Source organism: Ischnura elegans, chromosome X, assembly GCF_921293095.1.
Source record: "Ischnura elegans chromosome X, ioIscEleg1.1, whole genome shotgun sequence".
Classification (NCBI taxonomy): domain Eukaryota; kingdom Metazoa; phylum Arthropoda; class Insecta; order Odonata; family Coenagrionidae; genus Ischnura; species Ischnura elegans.
Window position 1 is genome coordinate 83152630 of NC_060259.1, and position 20914 is coordinate 83173543.

At 38.5% G+C, this 20914-nt stretch overlaps 1 protein-coding gene across 1 annotated transcript in view; it reads right to left on the minus strand.

Moving 5' to 3' along the window:
- Positions 1 to 20914, minus strand: part of LOC124170803 (tensin-1-like) — a 366656-nt gene that overhangs the window by 251720 nt on the left and 94022 nt on the right. Inside the window, exon 2 of the mRNA XM_046549768.1 lies at positions 14374 to 14516. Within this exon, the coding sequence (XP_046405724.1) occupies positions 14374 to 14516 (143 nt within the window). The remainder of the gene's footprint in view (positions 1 to 14373; positions 14517 to 20914) is intronic.

The window sequence follows — 20914 nt, forward strand, 5'->3', positions numbered from 1 at the left end:
AAATTAAATGCAGAAGGCGTGTAAAATACAAAATTTCTAAGGGACAATCTCTCAGATCTATTCAAATCTACCAACTTCTCCAACGGTGAGATACAAGGAGGAGAAGTTGGAAATTCTATTTATCCCCATGAAGATGAGGATAAGAGGTAAAAGTTTTACTTCGATATTTACGGAAAAAAGACACAAGGCTTAAAAAAATGTTTGACAATCCTATCACTCAGTTTTCGCAATAATTGAAGAATAATTCGTATAAAATACTTTAAATACGGCAAACTTGATGGAGAACACATTAATACTCTTAGTGCCACCAACATAGAGTGGCCCTTGCGAGAAATGCCGAATATTAAAATCAACTAATATTTTCGAGAAAAATTTCTGTCATGCCATTTAATGATTTTTTTATTTCACTCTTACTATACACTATTTTAATTGGGAAGTTAATACTGATTTTTTACGCACGAGTTTGGTTGATAAATAATTATTAGTTTGAAAATTTAATTATCTCAAAGCGGACATTTCGGTCCGCGGTACTTAGAGCGTAAAAAATTATTACCTTTATAGAGGAAGCTTTAACTCTGTTTAGTGCAATTAATGTTTCCGACACAATGCTAAAATCTAGGATATAACCCAATCAATCCAAACGCACATTAGTGAATACAATTTGAATTCAAATGCTTTCCCAAAGGAGAAGACACATTTAAAGATGTGATTAACCTTTAAGCAACAAGTACTCCAATAATAAAAACGTGGGTGGGATGTAAAATTAATTTTTTTACCAAATTTATTAAATTCTACTTAGAGCCGCAAATATCTCGAACAAGGGAAAGTTTCACTAGTCGAAAACGCCATTGATCTCAAGTAAAATAAACTTAAAACAATACTTTGGCATTACCGAAAAGGGAATCAAGATTTAAACAACAAAAAGATTTTTCACTATTTAAGTATGAGGCCTTCCAAAAGATTCACATAATTTCAGGGCCACCTTCGTCTTCAACGGATGTTAAAAAAAGAATTATGTTGAATTCTGTTGTGAATTATGTTTTAATGCCAAGAAAGTTCTCAGCGAAAGAATTCAATTGAGATTATTCCGAAAAATAGAGGAAAATTTCAAGCACGCGAAAATGTTTCACTATCAAATCAAACATGACTGAAAAGGATTTGATAAAAGCTAAAACTGGAAAACATACAAATAGTGACCGACTAAAAACGCCATTGATCTCAAGTGAAACAAACGTAAAAATACTTGTGCATTTCCGAAAAGAGAAACAAGATAAAAACTCTCCATTTCAGTTTTCACTATTCAAGTATGAAGCCTTCCTTTTATTGACTCTCAAAGGCACAAGAAAACGAAAAAAATAAACCTTTTGGCCGACTTTCACATCATTTCAGGGCCAACTTCGTCTCCAACGGATGTAAAAAAGGAGGCCAGGAGGTGAATTGTAGTGCAGAAAGGTGAATAAAGTACTCGGCGAAAGATTTCAATTCAGATGCATCCGAAAAATAGAGGCAAATTTTAAGAACACGAAAAATGTTTCACTACCCAAAAAAAAACAAATATCTGAGAAGGACTGAATACAAGTTGAAGACTTGAGAACATACAAAGCCAGTCGGCGAAACGATAATGAAAGCTTTTAACCAAGTAACTACAGATTCATTTACTTCCACCAATGTCTCTGACGCAAATGACAAAGAGAACGAAGGGAGAACAGTCGTCAATCTCAAGAGACGCATCAGCGGAGGGAAAAAAAAACGACTCGGATGCTTACGAAAAGGAAACGCAGACCGGAGACAAAGAACGCGTGAGGACAATGGATATTTTCTTGGAGGAGTGCGATGAATACTGAAAAGAGATGCAAGCACAGAGAGAGAGAGAGATTGAAGGATTTGCGAGCGAATGCAGAAACTGTGACGGTCCTTGAAAAACACGAAATATCGCTCCTCGGGCTTCACCACTGATATGATTCCACCCCCTCTCCAAACCATTGATTTTTTTCTTCGCTCAAGAACTCTGCTCTCGCTCTTCCGTTGCCATCTGCATAAAATCTGGGGGGGGAGGGGTTTGGGGGATGGATGGGAGAAAGGCCCTCTCCGTACAGAGGACCCTTAAGCCTCACCCTAACGCACTTCGACTCGGCAAAAGTCACGTTCTCCCCTTGGGGATCATTTTATTTTGAAAAGAAATGGTCTCATATTTCGTGTCACGAGTGTCTATCCAACGAGAGTTACAACTCTTGCCCGGCACACCGAAAGGCGAAGTGATTTTCAAATGAAGGACCTTTGAATGAAAGAGAAAGCCATTTCTACATCAGTTAACGCCCAATCCCACTTCAACCCTCAAAACTTTTAATAATTGTAAAAACGAAACTGTGCTGGAAAATCTTGGATCAAGGACGCACTCTTGAATGACAGTACAGGAGCTATGGCATTACAAACCCAATGCCATTTGGCACGAAGGCTTTTTCTCAATTGGCAAAACTTAAAAGGTTTTATCAGTAATCTGAGAGGAATAACTACAAATTTAGGTATAATGAAACACTCGTTAACAGTGGCTGATTAAACAGGTTGAGGGTGGGCAGCCGTCCCCCTTTGCATTTCTGAAATAATTGAAAAGATACTCAGTTTAAAAGTCCCTCAAATTTTTATTTCGCTACCTTGGCATTTACCATGCCGACCTTAGTACTATAGATCTGTACTCCTTTGCCGGCCTTTTCCAATGCCACTGTGTTATCTCTTAACAACCAAAATTTGATGCGAGAATTAAGTGTTCGATATCATTTTAAAGAATGAATTGTGCGTTTTTTCAATTTTTTATTTTGAGGTTAGATTTCGAGGTTTACCACTTTGTTAAAAAAAATCGCAAGCTATGATTTTTACGAAGGAGGGATGGCGTAATGTTACACCCACAGAAAATATGAAAGGACTTTACGTGGCGTAATATTACGTCCATAGCACGCAAATTGTTGACAAACAAGTTAAAAAAATAAATAATGAATATCTAAAAACCACTTGTCTACGCATATCAGACCTCAAGCGCATTACCACTGAGAGTTATTGCGTACCACCAAGGTACTGTTGCGAGTAATGACCCACCTCCTCCCAAACAACAATCATAGCCCGCCCCTGTGTTGAGTGTACTGTATGAAGTTCTTAATTTATGGTATGGTATGGTATTTGGGGGAGGCGACCGACAGCTGAGGTCATTTGCGCCATGAGAGAAGGGTATGGAGGGAAGGGTGGAGAGAAACCCGGCGTCGGCATTAGCCTGCTCTTAACGAAAGGCGCCAAGGGGACCACGGATTAACGTCCCATCCGACGGACGGAGTGTTGCGCTTGAAATGTCCTCCACACAATATTCAAGCAGAGATCGGGTAGTCTCTGAAAATTCTCTTCCACCGCCGGGATTTGAACCCGAGCCCGCCGGGTGGGAAGCGAACACTCTAGCCACCACACCAACCCGATCCCCGTTCTTAATTTAACTTTCTAAAAAAAGAACGAAGAGCATAAGAGGAAATAGATCTATCCTTTTTTGCACGAACTTGTTCGCACTTTTCATAAAAGGCTTCAGGGAACATTTTGGGACAACAACTGCAGATTGAGCAATGCAAACCATAATTTGACGACAGGACTAAATTTGCAATTCAAAAATTAAATTACAATTTCATTAAAAATATATAATTGCATATTAACTGAATGGGTGAGAAGCCAAGGGGTACAAGTGATTTCTTTTTTTTATAAACAGAGTTAGGTACAGAAATTAGGTATAGAAAACAAACGAGATCAACTAAATACTTAGTAGTGCATTTCATTTTCCACCCGATGTCAGCACAGAAAATAGACTCACTAGTATCCATTGGCAACCATGTTTTGTTGTATTTCTTCCAACAATTAACTTTGCCTAACTCTGTAGAGAAAAAAATCACTTGTACCCCTTTGCTTTTCACCTCCTCAATTAAATATATCACCATGAAATGAAAGATAAATTATAAAATGAAAAATGAAATTACAAAATTATTAAGAATGATAATTTTATAAAATATCTGGGAAGCAAAATAACTAGTGACGGGAGAAGTAAGAAAGAAATTATCAGCAGAATAGCCCAGGCGAAGAGAGCATTCCACCAAAAGAGAGACCTGCTCAAAGCGGGAAACTTAAATATGGAAGTAAAGAAACAATTTATGAGAGCCTACATTTGGAGTGTGCTCCTATTCGGAAGTGAGGCATGGACAATCACCGCAGCGGAGAAAGCAAGGGTAGAGGCCTTCGAAATGTGGTGCTACAGAATAATTATTAAGATCAAATGGATCGACCAAGTTAGTAACGAGGAAGTCCTAAGAAGAGTAGGAGTGAAGAGAAGCCTCATGAAAACCTTAACAAGAAGACGGGACAACCTCATAGGCCACATCTTGAGACATGATGGCCTGATGAAGACAATCGTCGAGGGACAAGTGGAAGGCAAGAACGGAAAAGGAAGACCTCGAACAAAATATATGGAACAAGTAAAGATAGATGTGAAAGAGAAGAAATACGTAGGTGTGAAAAGATTAGCTGATAGGAGAACTGAGTGGAGAGCTGCGTCAAACCAATCCTAGGATTGTTGACCAGTGATGATGATGAATGATTTAAATTAGCAAATACAGTCCATACCGTCATAACTTTTCATTTTTTTCTTAAGGAATCCGATAGACATTTGGCTTTTATGTTCATTTTTTCTCTCCCCTTTATTCCTTAAATTGAAGTCCTCGAATGAATCCTTCTCGAAACGCCGACAAGCCGAAATAATTTCAAATGAAGGATAATGCATGGTCGAAAAAGTTATCTATCTAGGAGCTGTGACTCAATCCTTTCTCTCGCAGCTACATTTAACGGCTACCACAATCATTAAGAAACTTCTCCACTGTGGCAGCACGAAAGTCATAAAGATCGTGTATTTTTTGTGCATAGCTAAATTTAAGAGAATAACTACAGGGAATAAACAAAATCCTTGACAAATATAAAATCTATAATATAGAATATTGGAAATTATCATAAAATAAAACGAGGAAACTACGATGCTGCATGAATCTTCCACCATTGAATGCGATGCATATACTCCTCACAGTGGCGCAGCGAGAGGGGGGTTTGGGGGATAAAACCCCCCCAGGGCTCAGAGAAATTTTTAAGTTTAATCCATTTTACTTAATTGGATTGATATTACCAATAGAATAGTGTAAGGATAAATAAATTATCCCTCATAAAGCCGTAAAACACATCCTTTTGAGCCATTTATCTTTAAATTCCGCAATTTATTAATCTCGCACCTACCGCTTATCCTGATGGGTAACCACACTATATTTCCAGGTCCGGTAGAAGCGATAAATTAAGAGAGATGTTTTGCCGAACGGATAGATATGGGAATTAGTTTTCCCCCGAACCATAATGGACTTTAATAAACGCTAGTAAAACTTCGTTCGAGCACTTCGTTTTTTTTAAATCTGTAAACGGATGGTGTCCCAACACCCCCTGCCACACGCCTTTTAGGCGGCTTGCGGGGTATTATGTAAGTAGATGTAGAAGATGTGCGTGCGGGGACGTGTGCCCCGGGTTATGATTAATAAAGGGCGAGGAAGCCTTTAATGGAATTCGCTTTATTTCGCGTGCGACTTACAGGGAAGCACACGCCAAAACTCTCCATCCACACCCTCTCGGCTTTCGTTGAGCACTGAATGACACCAACGCCGTCGGCAAGGGCATGGATGATAGGGTCTGAGGGTTGCTGACCCTCTAGTAACGGCACTGCCTTCACTCCAAAAGGGTGCATGTCAAGTCCCCTTGGCGGAGACCACGAGAAAGGGACAGAATGGGTATCAGCTGGACCTTTGGAAACCCCGAGGAGGGCGACAATCGCCGAAGGGGAGGGGGGAAGTACCCAACACCGTTAATGCACAAAAAGTCAACTAAAGTAGGATTTCTATGTGTTCCTTCCTTGAGGAAGTCCTCGGAATCACTGTGAATCGCAAGAAATCCTTCCTTTTTTCCCCGTAAAAAAGATTCTGTATCTAGATGTGGAAATCGACACGGCGCACAGTCAATTGTGGTTCTCCCCTAGTGTTCTCACCAGGCATCACTTGACGTCCTCCATCGTTCCCCGTTTCCGGGCCTTGGATATCCCCAAGGCCGCAGGCTATATCTCTTGGGCCTGCTACATCCTTCATCTTCCCTCTTTTCTGATCATCAATGTCCATCAGCGGAAGATTAAGTGGGTCTAGCGTTGCAGGGATGAAGGACTCTTCGCCAGACCCAGAAAAATGTCTGTGTTCACTGTCTCCTTCGACGCCCATACTGATGCCAACCCCTGGCAACGGGCAGTTAACTGCCACTCCCTGGAAATCGAGTACATTCGGGCCTACGACCATGAACCTCCTATTCACTACGCAAAAGCCACTGCCGCTCTTCAAGGGTGTTCATATTTGTTTAAAAATATTTCCTAACTATGTTCATTTTAACATGTTCACAGATAACAAGGCTGTGCTCTCGGGCCTATTTCATATTTCTAGAGACATCAGGAAAATGTTTGGATGATTTTTGGCGAGTATATATTGATTTTCTGTTGAAAAAAAGCACTGACATGTCATGCTTTTCCGCTGGTCCTTATCACTCAACTTAATGAACAATTTGGTTACTACTACATTTTTTACCAAATATTTCGGAAAATATATCCTTTGCTACAGAGCACGCATACGCTATGAAAATAACGAAGTGCATACAATTAATTTTTAGGGAAATTCCGGATATCGGGCCAAGAACCTCGGCACTTTAGGCAAAAGCAGCTGATTTACCATCTGGAAGAATGAATTCTTCTCGGGTTTCCAACCGGATTAGGGCCTGTATACTGTAGGCCGATGTTTCGTTGGGAGAATTTTCCAACAACATCGGCCCTGAAGATGTTGGGAAAGTCTCCCAACGAACGTCGACCGACCAAAAACAGACTCTTAACCGGTACGAAACCTGAGAGAAATTCATTCAAGTCACTCACCAGGAAAAACTCAGATTCATAACCATTTGGGTTGATAAGAACACGCCATCTCCCTGAATGTTCTAACCGACTGAACTCTTTACCAGTGGCGTAGCCAGGGGAGGTTCCAGGTGGTCCGGACCCCCCCCCCCCCCCCGAAACATAAAAACGCAATTATTTTCCTTTATAAAAGAAAACAAAGTATTTAAAATTCATGACTTTAACAAAAATTTCTTTGACAAATGAGTTTTTTTCGATCATGAAAAATGTTTAAATTTGTTAAAAACCCTCTATTAGTATCATATTTTTTAAAAATTTTCACCCCTGGGTTTGGACTCCCCCCCCGAACAAAATTCCTGTCTATGCTCTCTACCCTTGCTTCACTTCTTCTTAGAGGTATATAATGATCAGATATTGCTCTTGGGAACTACATCAGGTAAATGTAGTTGCATTGGCCAACGCTTCGAAAAATAACTTGCCCTCTATTCTTAAGGCGTGTTACCACATCAGTGTAGGATTCCACACTGTTCCCAAGTAGTTTTCAAAGCTTCTGCCAATACGACGGCATTAACCGGTAGTAGAGTCCGAGGAATACCTGAATATTATTATAGTGTAATGAGTAGACTTACTCTATGATCTTATTCACCAAGAAAATCAAAATCGTTCATTATATAATGATGTTTGGTTAAATCGAAACTTTAAACTTGTACTGATTTGTAAATGAAAAACTTTGCTGTTTCTACAATTTGGAACTTTATTTTCCTGACTAGTTTCGATACACTGTATCATATTCATAGGACTAGCAGTACAAGTAGCGTTGCCGTGGGTTATATACCAAAAAAGGGGGGGGCAAAGAGTGGAAGGGGAGGGGAGGGGAAAGGGGTGGAGAGAAGACGTCTGTAGAGCGCTACATTGTTGCACTTCGCGTAGGAGGGGGGGGAGGAAAGGGAACGTACTTAGGGAAGGCGGCGTGGGTTAGCGTCATGGGGATTATTTTTCGGGTGCAAAATTGGGATGTTCAGGAGGGGGGAGTGGAATGGGAAAAGGTGGTCATTAGTGATGGGCTCTTTCTTTTTAACTATTCTTAAAATTTCCAGTTGCTCCCTGATGTCCATTTGTGACCCTTTCTTCACACGGTGCAGCAACTCCGGGGTGAAATCTGCCTGATGTCCTTCTTCAAGGAGGTGGGAGGCAAATTGGGACAGTCCCGTTTTTTTGATGTAGTCTCGTCTGTGTTCTTCGCCTCTAATGGCTAGGTTCCTCCCCGTTTGTCCCACGTATTTGGCGCCACAATCACTGCATTTTAGTTGGTAAACCCCACTATGGAGGGCTGGGTTTATGGAGTCTTTGATGGGTGGAAGCAAGCTTTTTAGATTCCTGTTATTGTAGTAAGCCGGATGAATGTTCATTTCTTTGAGAAACTTTCCTATTTTAATAGAGGGTTGTCCTACATACTTCAGGCGTCGCCACAATCCTTTGTCATTTGTGGTTGAGGAGTAAAAATCCTTGATTAAATTTTTTTTCCTTTTGCCTGCCAGTAAATCGTCGATTAATTTTTCAGCGTAACCGTTGGCGACTGCAATTTTTTTAATTGTGATTATTTCTGACATGAAAGCTGTTGGCTCTAATGGTACGGCTAATGCTCTGTGCAGCATGCAGTGAAAGGCTGCTAATTTTTGATTAATGGAATGTTTTGAGGATGAGTGGATGACCTGATCGGTGCACGTGGGTTTACGATAAATAGTGAACTTGTGTTTCCCGTTTGTGATTGAAATATTAAGGTCCAGAAAATTTAAAGAATGTCCCTCTGGTAATTCCATCGTGAATTTGATGTTGGGGTGCAAAGAGTTGATCAGCTTCAAGAAATTTCCCAGTTGTCTTTTCGTTCCTGTCCATAAACATAGAATGTCATCGACATAACGAAACCAATAGTGTACATTATTCATGAGGGGGTTTTCACTTTGAAAAAGTTTATCTTCTAGTTTGTTTAAAAAAATTTCGGCTAGTAGGGGTGATAAGGGGGAGCCCATCGCTAAACCTTCCGATTGCTCATACACATTCCCGTTAAACAAGAAATAATTTTGATTAATACACACTGTTAATAATGATATGAGTTCGTCACAAATGTGTGTGGGTGTCTTCACTTTTTGCAGCACTTCCTTTGCTGCGAGAACAGCTTCTTCTCCTGGAATACTGGTAAATAAATTCACTACATCGAAGGATACTAAACAAGAATTCTTGGGTGTGGTTACTTCTGTTAAGCATTTAGCGAGTTCAATGGAATTTTTTATGCTGTAAGTCGCACGGAAATCGGAGTGTTCTATGAAACTTGTACGTGGTGGAAGGGCTCCCAATTAATGAAAGACACTTTTATCTTCCACAAGTTTATAAAAATTTCTATTTTATTACCGGTTTTGGCTATTATACCATTATCAAATGTGGACTTGATAGTGGTGCAATAGCCGAAACCGATAATAAAATAGAAATTTTTATAAACTTGTGGAAGAAACAACGTGTCTTTCATTATTGATACGATGTTTGGTATTTTACACAAGGTCTATCTCTTTATTTCTTATCATTTAATTTTGCTCCGAACACCACACTACAGATTCCCAATTAGTTTGCATTGCCTCTCCTTGAGAAATTCTGCATTTTATTCCGTCTCCTACCCGTCCTATCATTCTACCTCCCCCTCTCTTAATTATTCACAGCACTTTTTCAGTCTTCGGTCGATTTATCCACTTGACCCACTAATATTTACGTTCTGCTAGGGCGCCACCAACTTCTGGCAACACCAATTTAAGAGCGAAACCCAATTTACCATCCTCAAGTAATATTATTTTACAAGGACGTCCAAAAATATAGGCAGAATATTGGCCTTTCGTGAGTATACACAGTATTTTTCTCTAAATTTAGAACGCAGGGCAACATCTTTTGGACTCATAAATCTGTTACCAATTCCTACGTATCAATTTTTGACCCTCAAATATTATTATTTTACACAAACTTCGCAAGATATCCAGTCATGACAGACAACTTGGCATTTCGTGAGTATAAACAGTGTTTTCCTCGAAATTTAGAACGAGGGTAGCATCTTTTGGACTCCTTCAATATCCGCAGTTAATCTTTTCCTTCGATGGTGGACAATATAAAATATATTTCCTTTTGCTCTTGCGGCGCTCATTAGGAGCATACACCTGCTGGACGAATCGCAATTAAAAATTGTCCCTCTCTCGTTAAGTGCTCCAGCACGCGATGCGACTCACGAGCTACAAAATGGGAATGATTAATAATAAAGGAAAATATTCCGTCGGGAGGCCCAGGGGAATATTCTGCGACCCTCTCCGCTACAGAAGACTTAAAGTGGGGGTAGATGGAGGTGCAGTTTGCAGCGGAAAATGGGGCACTTTAAGTGGCAAGGGTTTTGCATCGCTTGGGGCTAATTGCTGGCCGAGAGAGGGTAAAGCTGAATCGCTTGCGACGCCTACGACGAGCATTAATGCATTTTACATCCGGGTATGTCCGACGTCCGGCATCGATTGATGGGGATATGACAAGTCAACGTGCAGTGAGATACATGTGTACTCTTTTTGAAAAGTATAAACTTCTGAAGAGAGCAACTAATTTGATTATTTAATTTAAAATGCTCAAAAGATTTAGAATCCATATACATTGACATAAAAATTACACGGAACCTACCAACCAGGAATCGTTAGATGATTGATGGGGATTGCATCGATTGATGGGGGACATGATAAATCAACTTGCAGTACATCAATACATGTGAACTGTATTTTGAAAAATTTCAACTTCAGAATCCAAGCCAATACTCTTCAAAGATTCAGAATCACATACTAAGAGATAAAACATTACCAGCAACCTACCAGGAACTGTACCACAAATCCCTAGAACAGTAACCTATTTCCACCATTTTGTTTTACCATAAGGCGAGGAAAGTTGATTATATGAAATAAGAAACCTTAGTCAAAATATTTGTGAAAGGATGAATAAACAATGATAAAAAAATTAGGCATATATTACATTAAATCAGTACTTTAATAAACAAAAATTGGCCGAAGAAGAGGCAACCTGGAGAGAAAGAATGGCTAGACAAGTCTCCTAAAGTGTCTCATGGATACAGTCTCTCTGTTTGATCCTCATGATTTTCTTCTAAAATTGTGTTTTGTCCTTTAAAATTACCGATTACAACCAGCGGAAAAGTAAGGATAAATATGCGAACATCTGCTACAAAGATGATCCTCCATTTCAAAAAGAACGGGTTCACCGTATAACAAAAATAATAAACAATTTTACTGTTGAATACTACTTTTCAAGTTGTACGGGAATAAATTAAACTGCTAATCATGACATTTTGGAGAAAATACCTATGATTTTTTAGTAATGAAATTAAAAATACGCTCGAATAGCAAATGTTAGAAGTACTAATTATTCATAAAACTCACTACGCCACCGGCCACAAATTAAATTGAAGTTGCAGGAATAAGCTTGAGAAATCAAAGTGAGACATTTATATAAATCAATGTCTGACCAGACACCTTCCTTCTAGGGTTGTCTTCACTAGGCTAGCAAAAACTTTTGGTGATAAATCAACTTCTTCCTTCAGAATGACCCCTAGCCATATAGCCATATGTTGCTAGATGGTACGAGGACAGAATCTAATGTTGTTCAATTTCTACGAGTGACCTTGATATAAAGGATGAATCTATTTTAAGCATATTTTTATATGAAGAAAAGTTAAAATCTTCCATAAAACGTCATTCCTTGTTTACTTTTATGATAATAGCATGTAATTTACAGACAATAAGCGTCCATATTAAATTTCCATTTCGCAACCTTCTCTTTTTGTCAGTTGGCTTATTCCAATTGGCTTAAAAATAAACTGATTTGTGGATTAAATTATTGTAAGCTACAACAACACATTTTTAACAATTCGACAGAAAAAAGGAGTTTCGGTTATCTAAAATTGCGTCATGCGCTCAGAATGGTAGCATGTAGCCATAAGGCTACGGTGGGCGGAAATGGGTTAAACATTTGTTTTCCATAGCATAAAAATGAGACTTCCGTCACGTTGTTTTGCTTTCCTAAATTCTATCTGGAGGAATTAGATATCCATACATAATGAAACCAATTCAACAAGGTATACTTTTCATTATCCAATACATTTAAGGGGAAATACAGAACCGCTCAGAACTATCCAAACGAAATTTTTCATGCAGTGGGGTAGCCAGGAAATTAGTTCACGGGGGGATACAAACCCAGGGGTGAAAACCTTTTAAAACAGGATGCTAAGTTGAGGGTTTTTAACTAATTTTAACGCTTTTCATAATCGAAAAAAAGCTTCATTTCCCAAAGAATTTTTATTTGATTCATGATTGCTCAATATTCGGTTTTCTTTTGCGATGCAAAGTAAATTGTGCTTTTAAATTTCGCGGGGCGGTTTAGACCCCCCTTGCTTCGTCACTGTTTTCATTTTGTCCAAAATTTTTCTTTGTTGCTAAGTTTAAGGTAAACGTTATAATATGTCTTTCTGACCACTATATGTTGTTATTATATGGCATGTTGTAGTCATTTGTTGTAGTAGAAATATATTCCTATTTAATAATAGTGTTTTAATGCAGATCATTTATAGTTAGGTCACAAAATTGCGGAGGTGAATTTTTTCAAATTATTTCCAAAATACTTTGCATTCGGCTTATCAATTGTAAAAGTTATATTGATTTATATTTAATTTTTCATTAAGTTTATACCGATTTGTTGATTTTTATATTTATAATTCTTCAACTACATACTCTTTGTTCTTGTATCCCCAGGACAATTAAAAGATTATTCTCCAGGTTTCCATTTAATTCTTCCTATCCCTCACCCCAGAAGAGTAGGTATTGAGTATCGGCAGAAATTAGTGTCAACAGGCAATTAAGGAAGAGAATAGGGTAGTTTCCTTCACCAAAGAAAATGAAAAGCATTGATTGCGATTCGTTACTCACCATCAGTGCATTAATAATATACAAATTGATTTGTTTTAGAAATCCCAGTTAAGACGAATGGCAATGATCACTTTTAACCTCATTTGAAAAAGGCCAGATTGGCGCCCATGCAATGCCACTCCACGTGACGTCACAGGGACCTAGTTTCTATACGAGGAGATAGGAGTTATACGTCGTATGAGATTACCAATGCATGAATAAGGCACAAAGCTCAGGGAAAAATCTCTTAATAATCACCTATTAAAACTGCCTATGGTCGGAGAGTTTCCTTCGCTTGATAAGGTATTAATAATCCTTATTTAAGCAAAACGCTACCTGCTAGCAGCCTGCATCGCAGCGGTGCACATACCCTCGCCCCAAGGTCACCGCGCGCGGCGACAGCGGGAACCTGAATGAAGTCACACGGGCTTTTCCCAGCATTCATACTTAGCCGTCGCGTTTTCGCGCGCTTGAAAATTTTCACTTATCATTTAAACGCGAAAAATAGATATCGTCATATAAAAGTCTAAAAGCGTGAAATGCGTACTTCAGAAGTAATAATATTTCGATTTAGGAAATAAAAAAATAAAAAGAAGCCACCCTATTCAGTTCTTCCAGAATAGTGCAACGCTGCTTCTTTAATGGCGGACCGTACCATGGTGAGAGGCGCACTTTAATTCTTTAAGTCCAATGTTGTTTACAGCTTTTGGCAACAAGGATTGTGATATCTTTCCCCTTCTATTTTCTCCCGGTGATAATGCGCATCCAATGATTTTCTGCAAATGCTTGATATTTGATCCAATAACGCAATAAATATTGTTTCTATCAGTAAAATGTTTGTAACAAAAGACGCTCTTCTGTGACATGAAAGGATAAATACAAAGAAGTTCCTCTTGAACAGGACTACTCCGGGCTGGAACGAGCAAACAGCAAAAATATTTTACCACTAGCCAGATAAGTTACGTATTTTTAAAAACCGGATAAAGAAGTAAGTTTCAAGGGTTACTAATAATTCATTTGTTTTTAGTCGTATTTTCATGTTACCACTAGGCCAATAGCCTACTTATAAAAATGTGACAATAATAATACTTAGGAGTGACATACTTAACTATTTAATCCAATGGCTGGTAAGTTTCTAAATTATATGCTAAAAACAGTTGCCATCGGGTGAAATCATTATCCTCTGGAACTGAAGACCTGTGAAGTGATGCTGATAAAAAGATAAAGACAGCACGATATTTCAAGTTATCTCGTTTTAACAGGAATCTGTTTCCATCAAGAATCCAGGCTATGAGGAGAAAGCGTTGGTCGATTATTTTGCAATGGCAGGCTACATGCAGAGTTATCCAGTCGCCGAGTGGAAGTGGCGACGGGGCCATTGCGAGGGAGGTGACCCACCTGTGCGCACCTCCACGCTGTCGCCACGGGGGTGAGCGGGCCGGGTTCGGGGCCCGCGGCAGCCGGGCTCGTTCCCGACAGCCACCGGGCCAAAGACTGGTCTCGACGGAAACACGATCCGTCCGGCAGGTCAGGGTAATCTTCTGAAATGCAGAGGAAAAAAGTTCAACATCATTCAAATTATCAGAAAAAATCATGCGGCAATATGTAGCCATTAGCATTGGTGTTCAATTCCCCAAATTTTCTGGCGAAATGTAATGGGGGAACCCAGGTGGCTTATTTTCCCTTAATAGGGTAATTTCCTTAATCAAAGAAAACGAAAGGTATTGATTACGATTCGTTACCCAACATTAGTGTATTCATAATTTAAAAAATTATTTGGTATTATAAATCCCAGTTTAGACGAATGGCAGAGGTCAATTTTAACCGCATTTGAAAAAGGCCAGATTGGCGCCCATGCGATGCCACTCCACGTGACGTCAAAGGGACGTAGTTTCCATACGAGTAGATGGGAGTTTTACATCGTCTGAGATTACCAATGCATGCATGAGGCAGGGAAACATCTCTTAATAATCATCTATTAAAACTGCCTATGGTCGGAAAGTTTCCTTCTTTTGATAAGGCATTAATAATCCTTATTTAAGCAAAGCGCTGCCTGCTAGCAGCCTGCATCGCAGCGGAGCACATATCCTCGTCCCAAGGTCACCTCACACGGCGGCAGCGGGAACCAGAATGACGTCACACGGGTTTTTCCCAGCATTCATACTTAGCCATCGCGTTTTCGCGCGCTTGAAATTTTTCACTTTTCATTTAATGACAAAAAATAGATATCGTCATTTAAAACTCTAAAAGCATGAAATGCGTACTCCAGGAGTAATAATCTTTCTATTTAGGCAATAAAATAATAATAGGAAACCACCCTATTGAGTCCTCAGGGAGGATTGCATTCCGGAGGAATTAGCTCACTTACTAATTCAACCCTAGGCGACAGTTGGTTTGGATAGGCGGAGTCTACTTTATACTTAACCACAGATCTGAATATCACACTATCAACTCCAGCAAAAATACATCACTCCGGGAATTAGAATGCAGGCTACTGCCCGATTCATATAGATTTTCAGTAACGAAAAGAGAGCTGCCATAACAAACGGTGGTTATTCTCCAAACAGCATGGTGATGCTAGGGAATGCATCGGCCAAGGCTAAATGCATAGAATATTTCACCTTTTAAGACGTTGAATTAACTGAAAAGTCTCAGTAAGGATGCAAGAGAATTTTTGACCTCTGCATGATAAGAGCAAGCTAACTGAGACTTTTCAGTTTCAACAGGTTGAATATTTCAACAGGAAGAATATTACAACACAGCAGCATTAACCGTGGAAATTTACACATTGAAACCAACTTTACCAGCCTCTGAAGAAATAACTTGCAAATCAATGAGACTAATGCCACTCAAAATTCAGGATGTGAGAATTGGGGTCACTAAGACAGGAATTTAATCAATGGGCTTTGAGAAAAATATTTTTACCAAAATTATTATATTTAACACTAGGAGGACGGGAGTTTCGCGCTACCTAGAAGGACGGCTAGGGGTCATTTGACCCCTAAAATGTATTTTGAAATAAAACGCCTAATTTTCAGCCAATATTCAGTTTAATCGTATTAATTGTTAAATCAGTTCATTAAAAACACTATTTAACATTATTAAATATTATTTCCATCGTCAAAAGTTAATAACAATTATTTTAAAGAATCATGAATTAAACCGTATGTAGTAGTCGATTGCAAGTCAAATAATGAAAATACATACACTCGATACAAAAGTTGTGTTATATGTGTAAACAATAGGGGTACTGGGTTTACAAAATTTGCATTAAAATTTTTTAAACTTATTACTTTGTTGTAAATCTCAGACAGACAGTATTTTTTCAGCGCTGTTTCCACAAAATATTCTTTTGCGCTGAATGCGTTCATTGGACGATTTATTCATCTACATCTAAATCTACACACTAACCCGCAAGCCGCTTAAAAGCGTGTGGCAGGGGGTGTTAGGACATCAGCCATTTGCACATGGAAAGGAATTTGGAAAATGGGAAGGAAATTGGTGCAATGATTCGATTTGTTGGTATTTGGCACCTTTTTCTTTTTTATGCCCGTTGAGATATGGCTGTTGGATTTGAAGACGTGTAAATAAATTGATACATGCTATCCATCATATCTACTCCCGCTTTGTTTTTATTATGAAATAGGATGGTCTCTGGTATTCTTTTATTCGTTTCGGAAATAGTGTCGTCTGAGATCATGCTGCTGAATGAAAGTACATTATTGTTCTAGTTTGCCTGATTCTACGTAAGAGTATGGCCTAAGGTATTTTTGAACACTCGCGTTGAATGGATTACATGGCTATTATAGGGGCTATGGATATTTGCGCGTCACGCCTGTTTTTTTTCAGATCGTCCATGCAAAAGAAGTTTTCCATTTTTTATTACTTCCTGCCAGCTGGATGGATGGAAAATAATTGTTACAAGTTACATTTATTCCTGAATTCTTGTATGTTACGGTCACTTTAGTAACTATTTATTTCCCCAACGCTTGATTTGATGGCCAATCATCATCTTTGCCACAATATGGAAATTTATTTAGGCTGTATTTTCATTTCACATCTGTCAAAACCCAGTTCTCGATTCCAAATTTATCTGGTTTATTTGGAATTTACCTCATAAAAGGACAGCTGCATTTTGTTGGATAGAGCTGTGCATTTGCTGTTACGCCAAAGTCACCATTGGATTCACTATCTTGGACTTCGTCGCTTCCATCACACGCAGATGTTGATGGATTGGTCAGAATGTCCTTGAACTAATGTTTACGATTCACTTCCAGACTGATCTTCAATATTCCCTACAGCTATTTGAATCGCAACGATTCTCTTCTCTTGATATATTTCTCGACTTCTTACTTTTTCCTCTACTCGCTACTGATATGCATGCAAAAAAAATCTACAATCGAAAAAAGCGCATTATGGTAGAATCTTCTCTAGTTTAATTGGAGATATAGAGAGCTGGACAGCATTAGAAATTCGTACAAAAGGACAAAATTTTCAGAAGTAACGCTAATTGCCGTTCGAAAGGGAAGGACTCAACCGCCAACCGCATCCTGATTCGTGTCTTCCAGGAACTTGCAGTAATGCATCTTCTCCGACCTACGTGCGGATTCCAAGGGTAGGATTTACAGTAGAATTTTACAGTCCACCCAATTCCTCCGCTCTCTCAAAGAGAGACAGGATTTTTCCCCAGGGCGCAGAATGCAGTCAACCCGCCCCAAACCCCAACGGGGTCAAGCGGCACTAATGCTGGACACACGGCAAAGGGGCTAGTTCAAGTGACAGTGCCGTCAGGCCAGAAAAATGAAAGTTATTCGTACACCTGATGAGTCGATATTGAAAATAATGTCTCTAAGAGCTCTGAATCTTGGCCGACGAAACAAAAAGTCATGGAATACGTGATGATTTTCCGGTGTGGGTAATACAATAATCATTGAACAATGAATAAAACAAAAGTAATATATCATAATTACATGAATTTACGCAAATCAAGGATTGAAAAGGTTTTATTTCCCTTTGCTGCCCAAAAAATATCGAAAGATTGTGCATAACAAGTCGCTATGCCTAGGTTTTCGAATACAGATGGCAGCCCTTGGGACGAAACTGGCATTGAACCGGGTACTTCCAGATTCAAAATGAAGCAAATCATCCACCACACTAGCCTCTTGCTGATTATATGATATACATGACACTTAAATGCCCACGGGCAAGAAAAATAGCGCGAAAACCAGTTGTGGGTCAAATGACCCCTAGCCGTCCTTCTAGGTATAACACGTCATAAAAATTTAAAACAAACCATTATTGTTGAATTTTCACTAATTTATCAAAATATAGACCAAAATGAACAAAGTCAAAAAGTTTCAAAATTTAAAAAAATATTTTAATAAGAGAAAAATAAATTTGAATTCTGAAAATGGGTCAAATGACCCCTGCCGTCCTTCTAGTGTTAAGGTAAAAATTAGGAAAAATAACGAAATATATTTCAAAGCATACTGATTTTGTTTTAAGCTTATATATTCTATAAATCGATTGAAATAAAATACATTAGACTACCTGGTCAGGGAATATAAAAAAATAGAAAAATTTTCATTCCTTTTGAAAGTATTACAAAACGTAACACCTGAACTTCATCTTGTGTGAAAAAAATTGAGGATAAGTAAAATTGAAGTGTAATCGAATTTTAATTATATAAACATTGAAAGGAAGGTGATTTTAATTTCATTTAACGAGGAGATTACAAATAATGTGTTCAGAGGCCAGATGTTGTAAAATATTTCCTTCTATTAATTGCATCCACAGGGTCATTGAACCACTGGATGTAAGACTGTATAGTTAGTTTACTTATAGATAAAATAACTTATAATTAAATGTTAGCAAACATACACCTAGTAAGAAATAATTGCACTATTGCAAGTGCGTGAATCTATATTGGTTGAAGTAAAGTCGCTGTGTTCCATAATTTTCCTTTAGCATGTCACTTGATCTTTATTTTTTTTGTACTCTTATATACGAGGATAATTATGAATTCATATTCACAAATTTACTATGGCTTCTTAATTTGTAAAAGAATACTGAATATGATAATATTATACTTCTTTATATTCTCTCTCCTGCCGATAGATTGTTAAATAATATTCATGTATTTAAGCGACGGCATATTTAACCTTCGCCAGAAAATTTAATATTCACCTCCTTGAATATTGTTTTCTGCGAGAGTATTTCCAATATTTGGCAATATTTGACTTCTTGAGTCCGCGAGATTCTATCATGAGGTTGATAAACCAATATATAGCGATATAACTCTCAATTTAGCCACATATAATTGGTGTCATTACTCTAAAGGTCTGTCATAAACTTAAGATGATCAAAGTATAATATTGTTGACATTAATAGGAAGCTGATGTTCACCTTATTTGGCGAGGAGATACAAGAAAGTAAGAAATAATCGCACTAAACGAGAAACGAACGAAATAATTAAAAGAACGGATAAATATGTAGCCCACAGGGTAAAACAAAACTATGAAGCCCAACGCCACTATTTCAACCTATATGGATTCATATACTCGCAATGATCCTACAGGGATATGTAAAGGAATGAGATTGCACAAGAAATGGAATCCAGCTGATAGATACGCACACGGCAAAAATAGGTGCTTTCCAATTCTTTGAAGGAGCCCAATGATCACCTTGCGGCAAAAAAATTCCCTTGCATTAAAAAGATCCCCAAAGAAAGATAAATGGATCGGAAACGACCGAGACTGATGAGCGTGCTCGAGACTATTAAACCCAGTATATTGATGCTCGTAATAAGACAGTTGTGGACAATAAATACTTCGTTGGACAATGAAAGTACGCTTACGAGAAACGAAAGCATAAGTACGGATTCAGAATAATGGAGGGCGAACAAATGACATACGTTTCCATGGCTGGTGGTCTGCACGAAGCTTTCGTTTGCACCGGGAGCCAATTAGCGACAGCAGGCACTACAGCGTACTCACGATTTGAAAGCACCGAATTTAAGAGATGTTTCTATTTAACGACGGTTGGCGATGTGGGAACGTCAATTCAGAAGGTATCTCAGTCGTGACGAGGAGCTCAAGCCGTGTCGTAAAAAAGGTAATGTAAGTGCCACGAAGGGGAAAGAAGCCAATAAAGTGATTGATACGCATTTTCCGTGCCATTGACGAAGGCTCTTCGCAACGCTGAGGCCCAAAATTGAAATGGGAGGTAACGAATGTACCTGTCGCAAAAGAAGAAGATGATGCCAATAACCTAACCACTTGTATTGAAGAGCATTCGAAACAACAAACAAAGTCAAATATATAATTAGAGTTATAGAATTGCAGGACGTGCCAAATTCCGTCGACTCCAGCAGTCAAATATTGCCGAAAACTGGAAATTCTTTCACAGAAAACAGTATTAAAGGACGTGAAAAGAAAATTTTCTGTTGAATTGGAAATAGCATAATTTCCATGATAGAATTTTCTTTAATAGTCTATTGTAAGGGGCAAGAACTTAAATAATGACAATGTAAACATTTTATGCATTATTTTACCAACAGATGAGCTTAAATAAAACACCAACAAGGTAATAAACCAGTATAACCTCGTGAATATTAATTCATAAAAATCTTCGTATATATGGATGAAAAAACGAGATACATATGTAGCCCACAGGGTAAAACAAAACTATGAAACCCAACGCCATTATTTCAACCTATATGGATTCATATACTCGCCATGATCCAACAGGGATATGTAAAGGAATGGGATTGTACAAGAAATGGAATCCGTTTGATAGAAATAAAGAAGAAAAGGCCAGATTTTCGAATATTTTGAGGTAAGTCGAGAGGTAAACTAGCAGCAACAGCCGTTAGGGAAATGAATCTAAATGATAGGCATCAAGTCTCTCAATTCTTTCTCTCAGTTTCACAATGGATTAG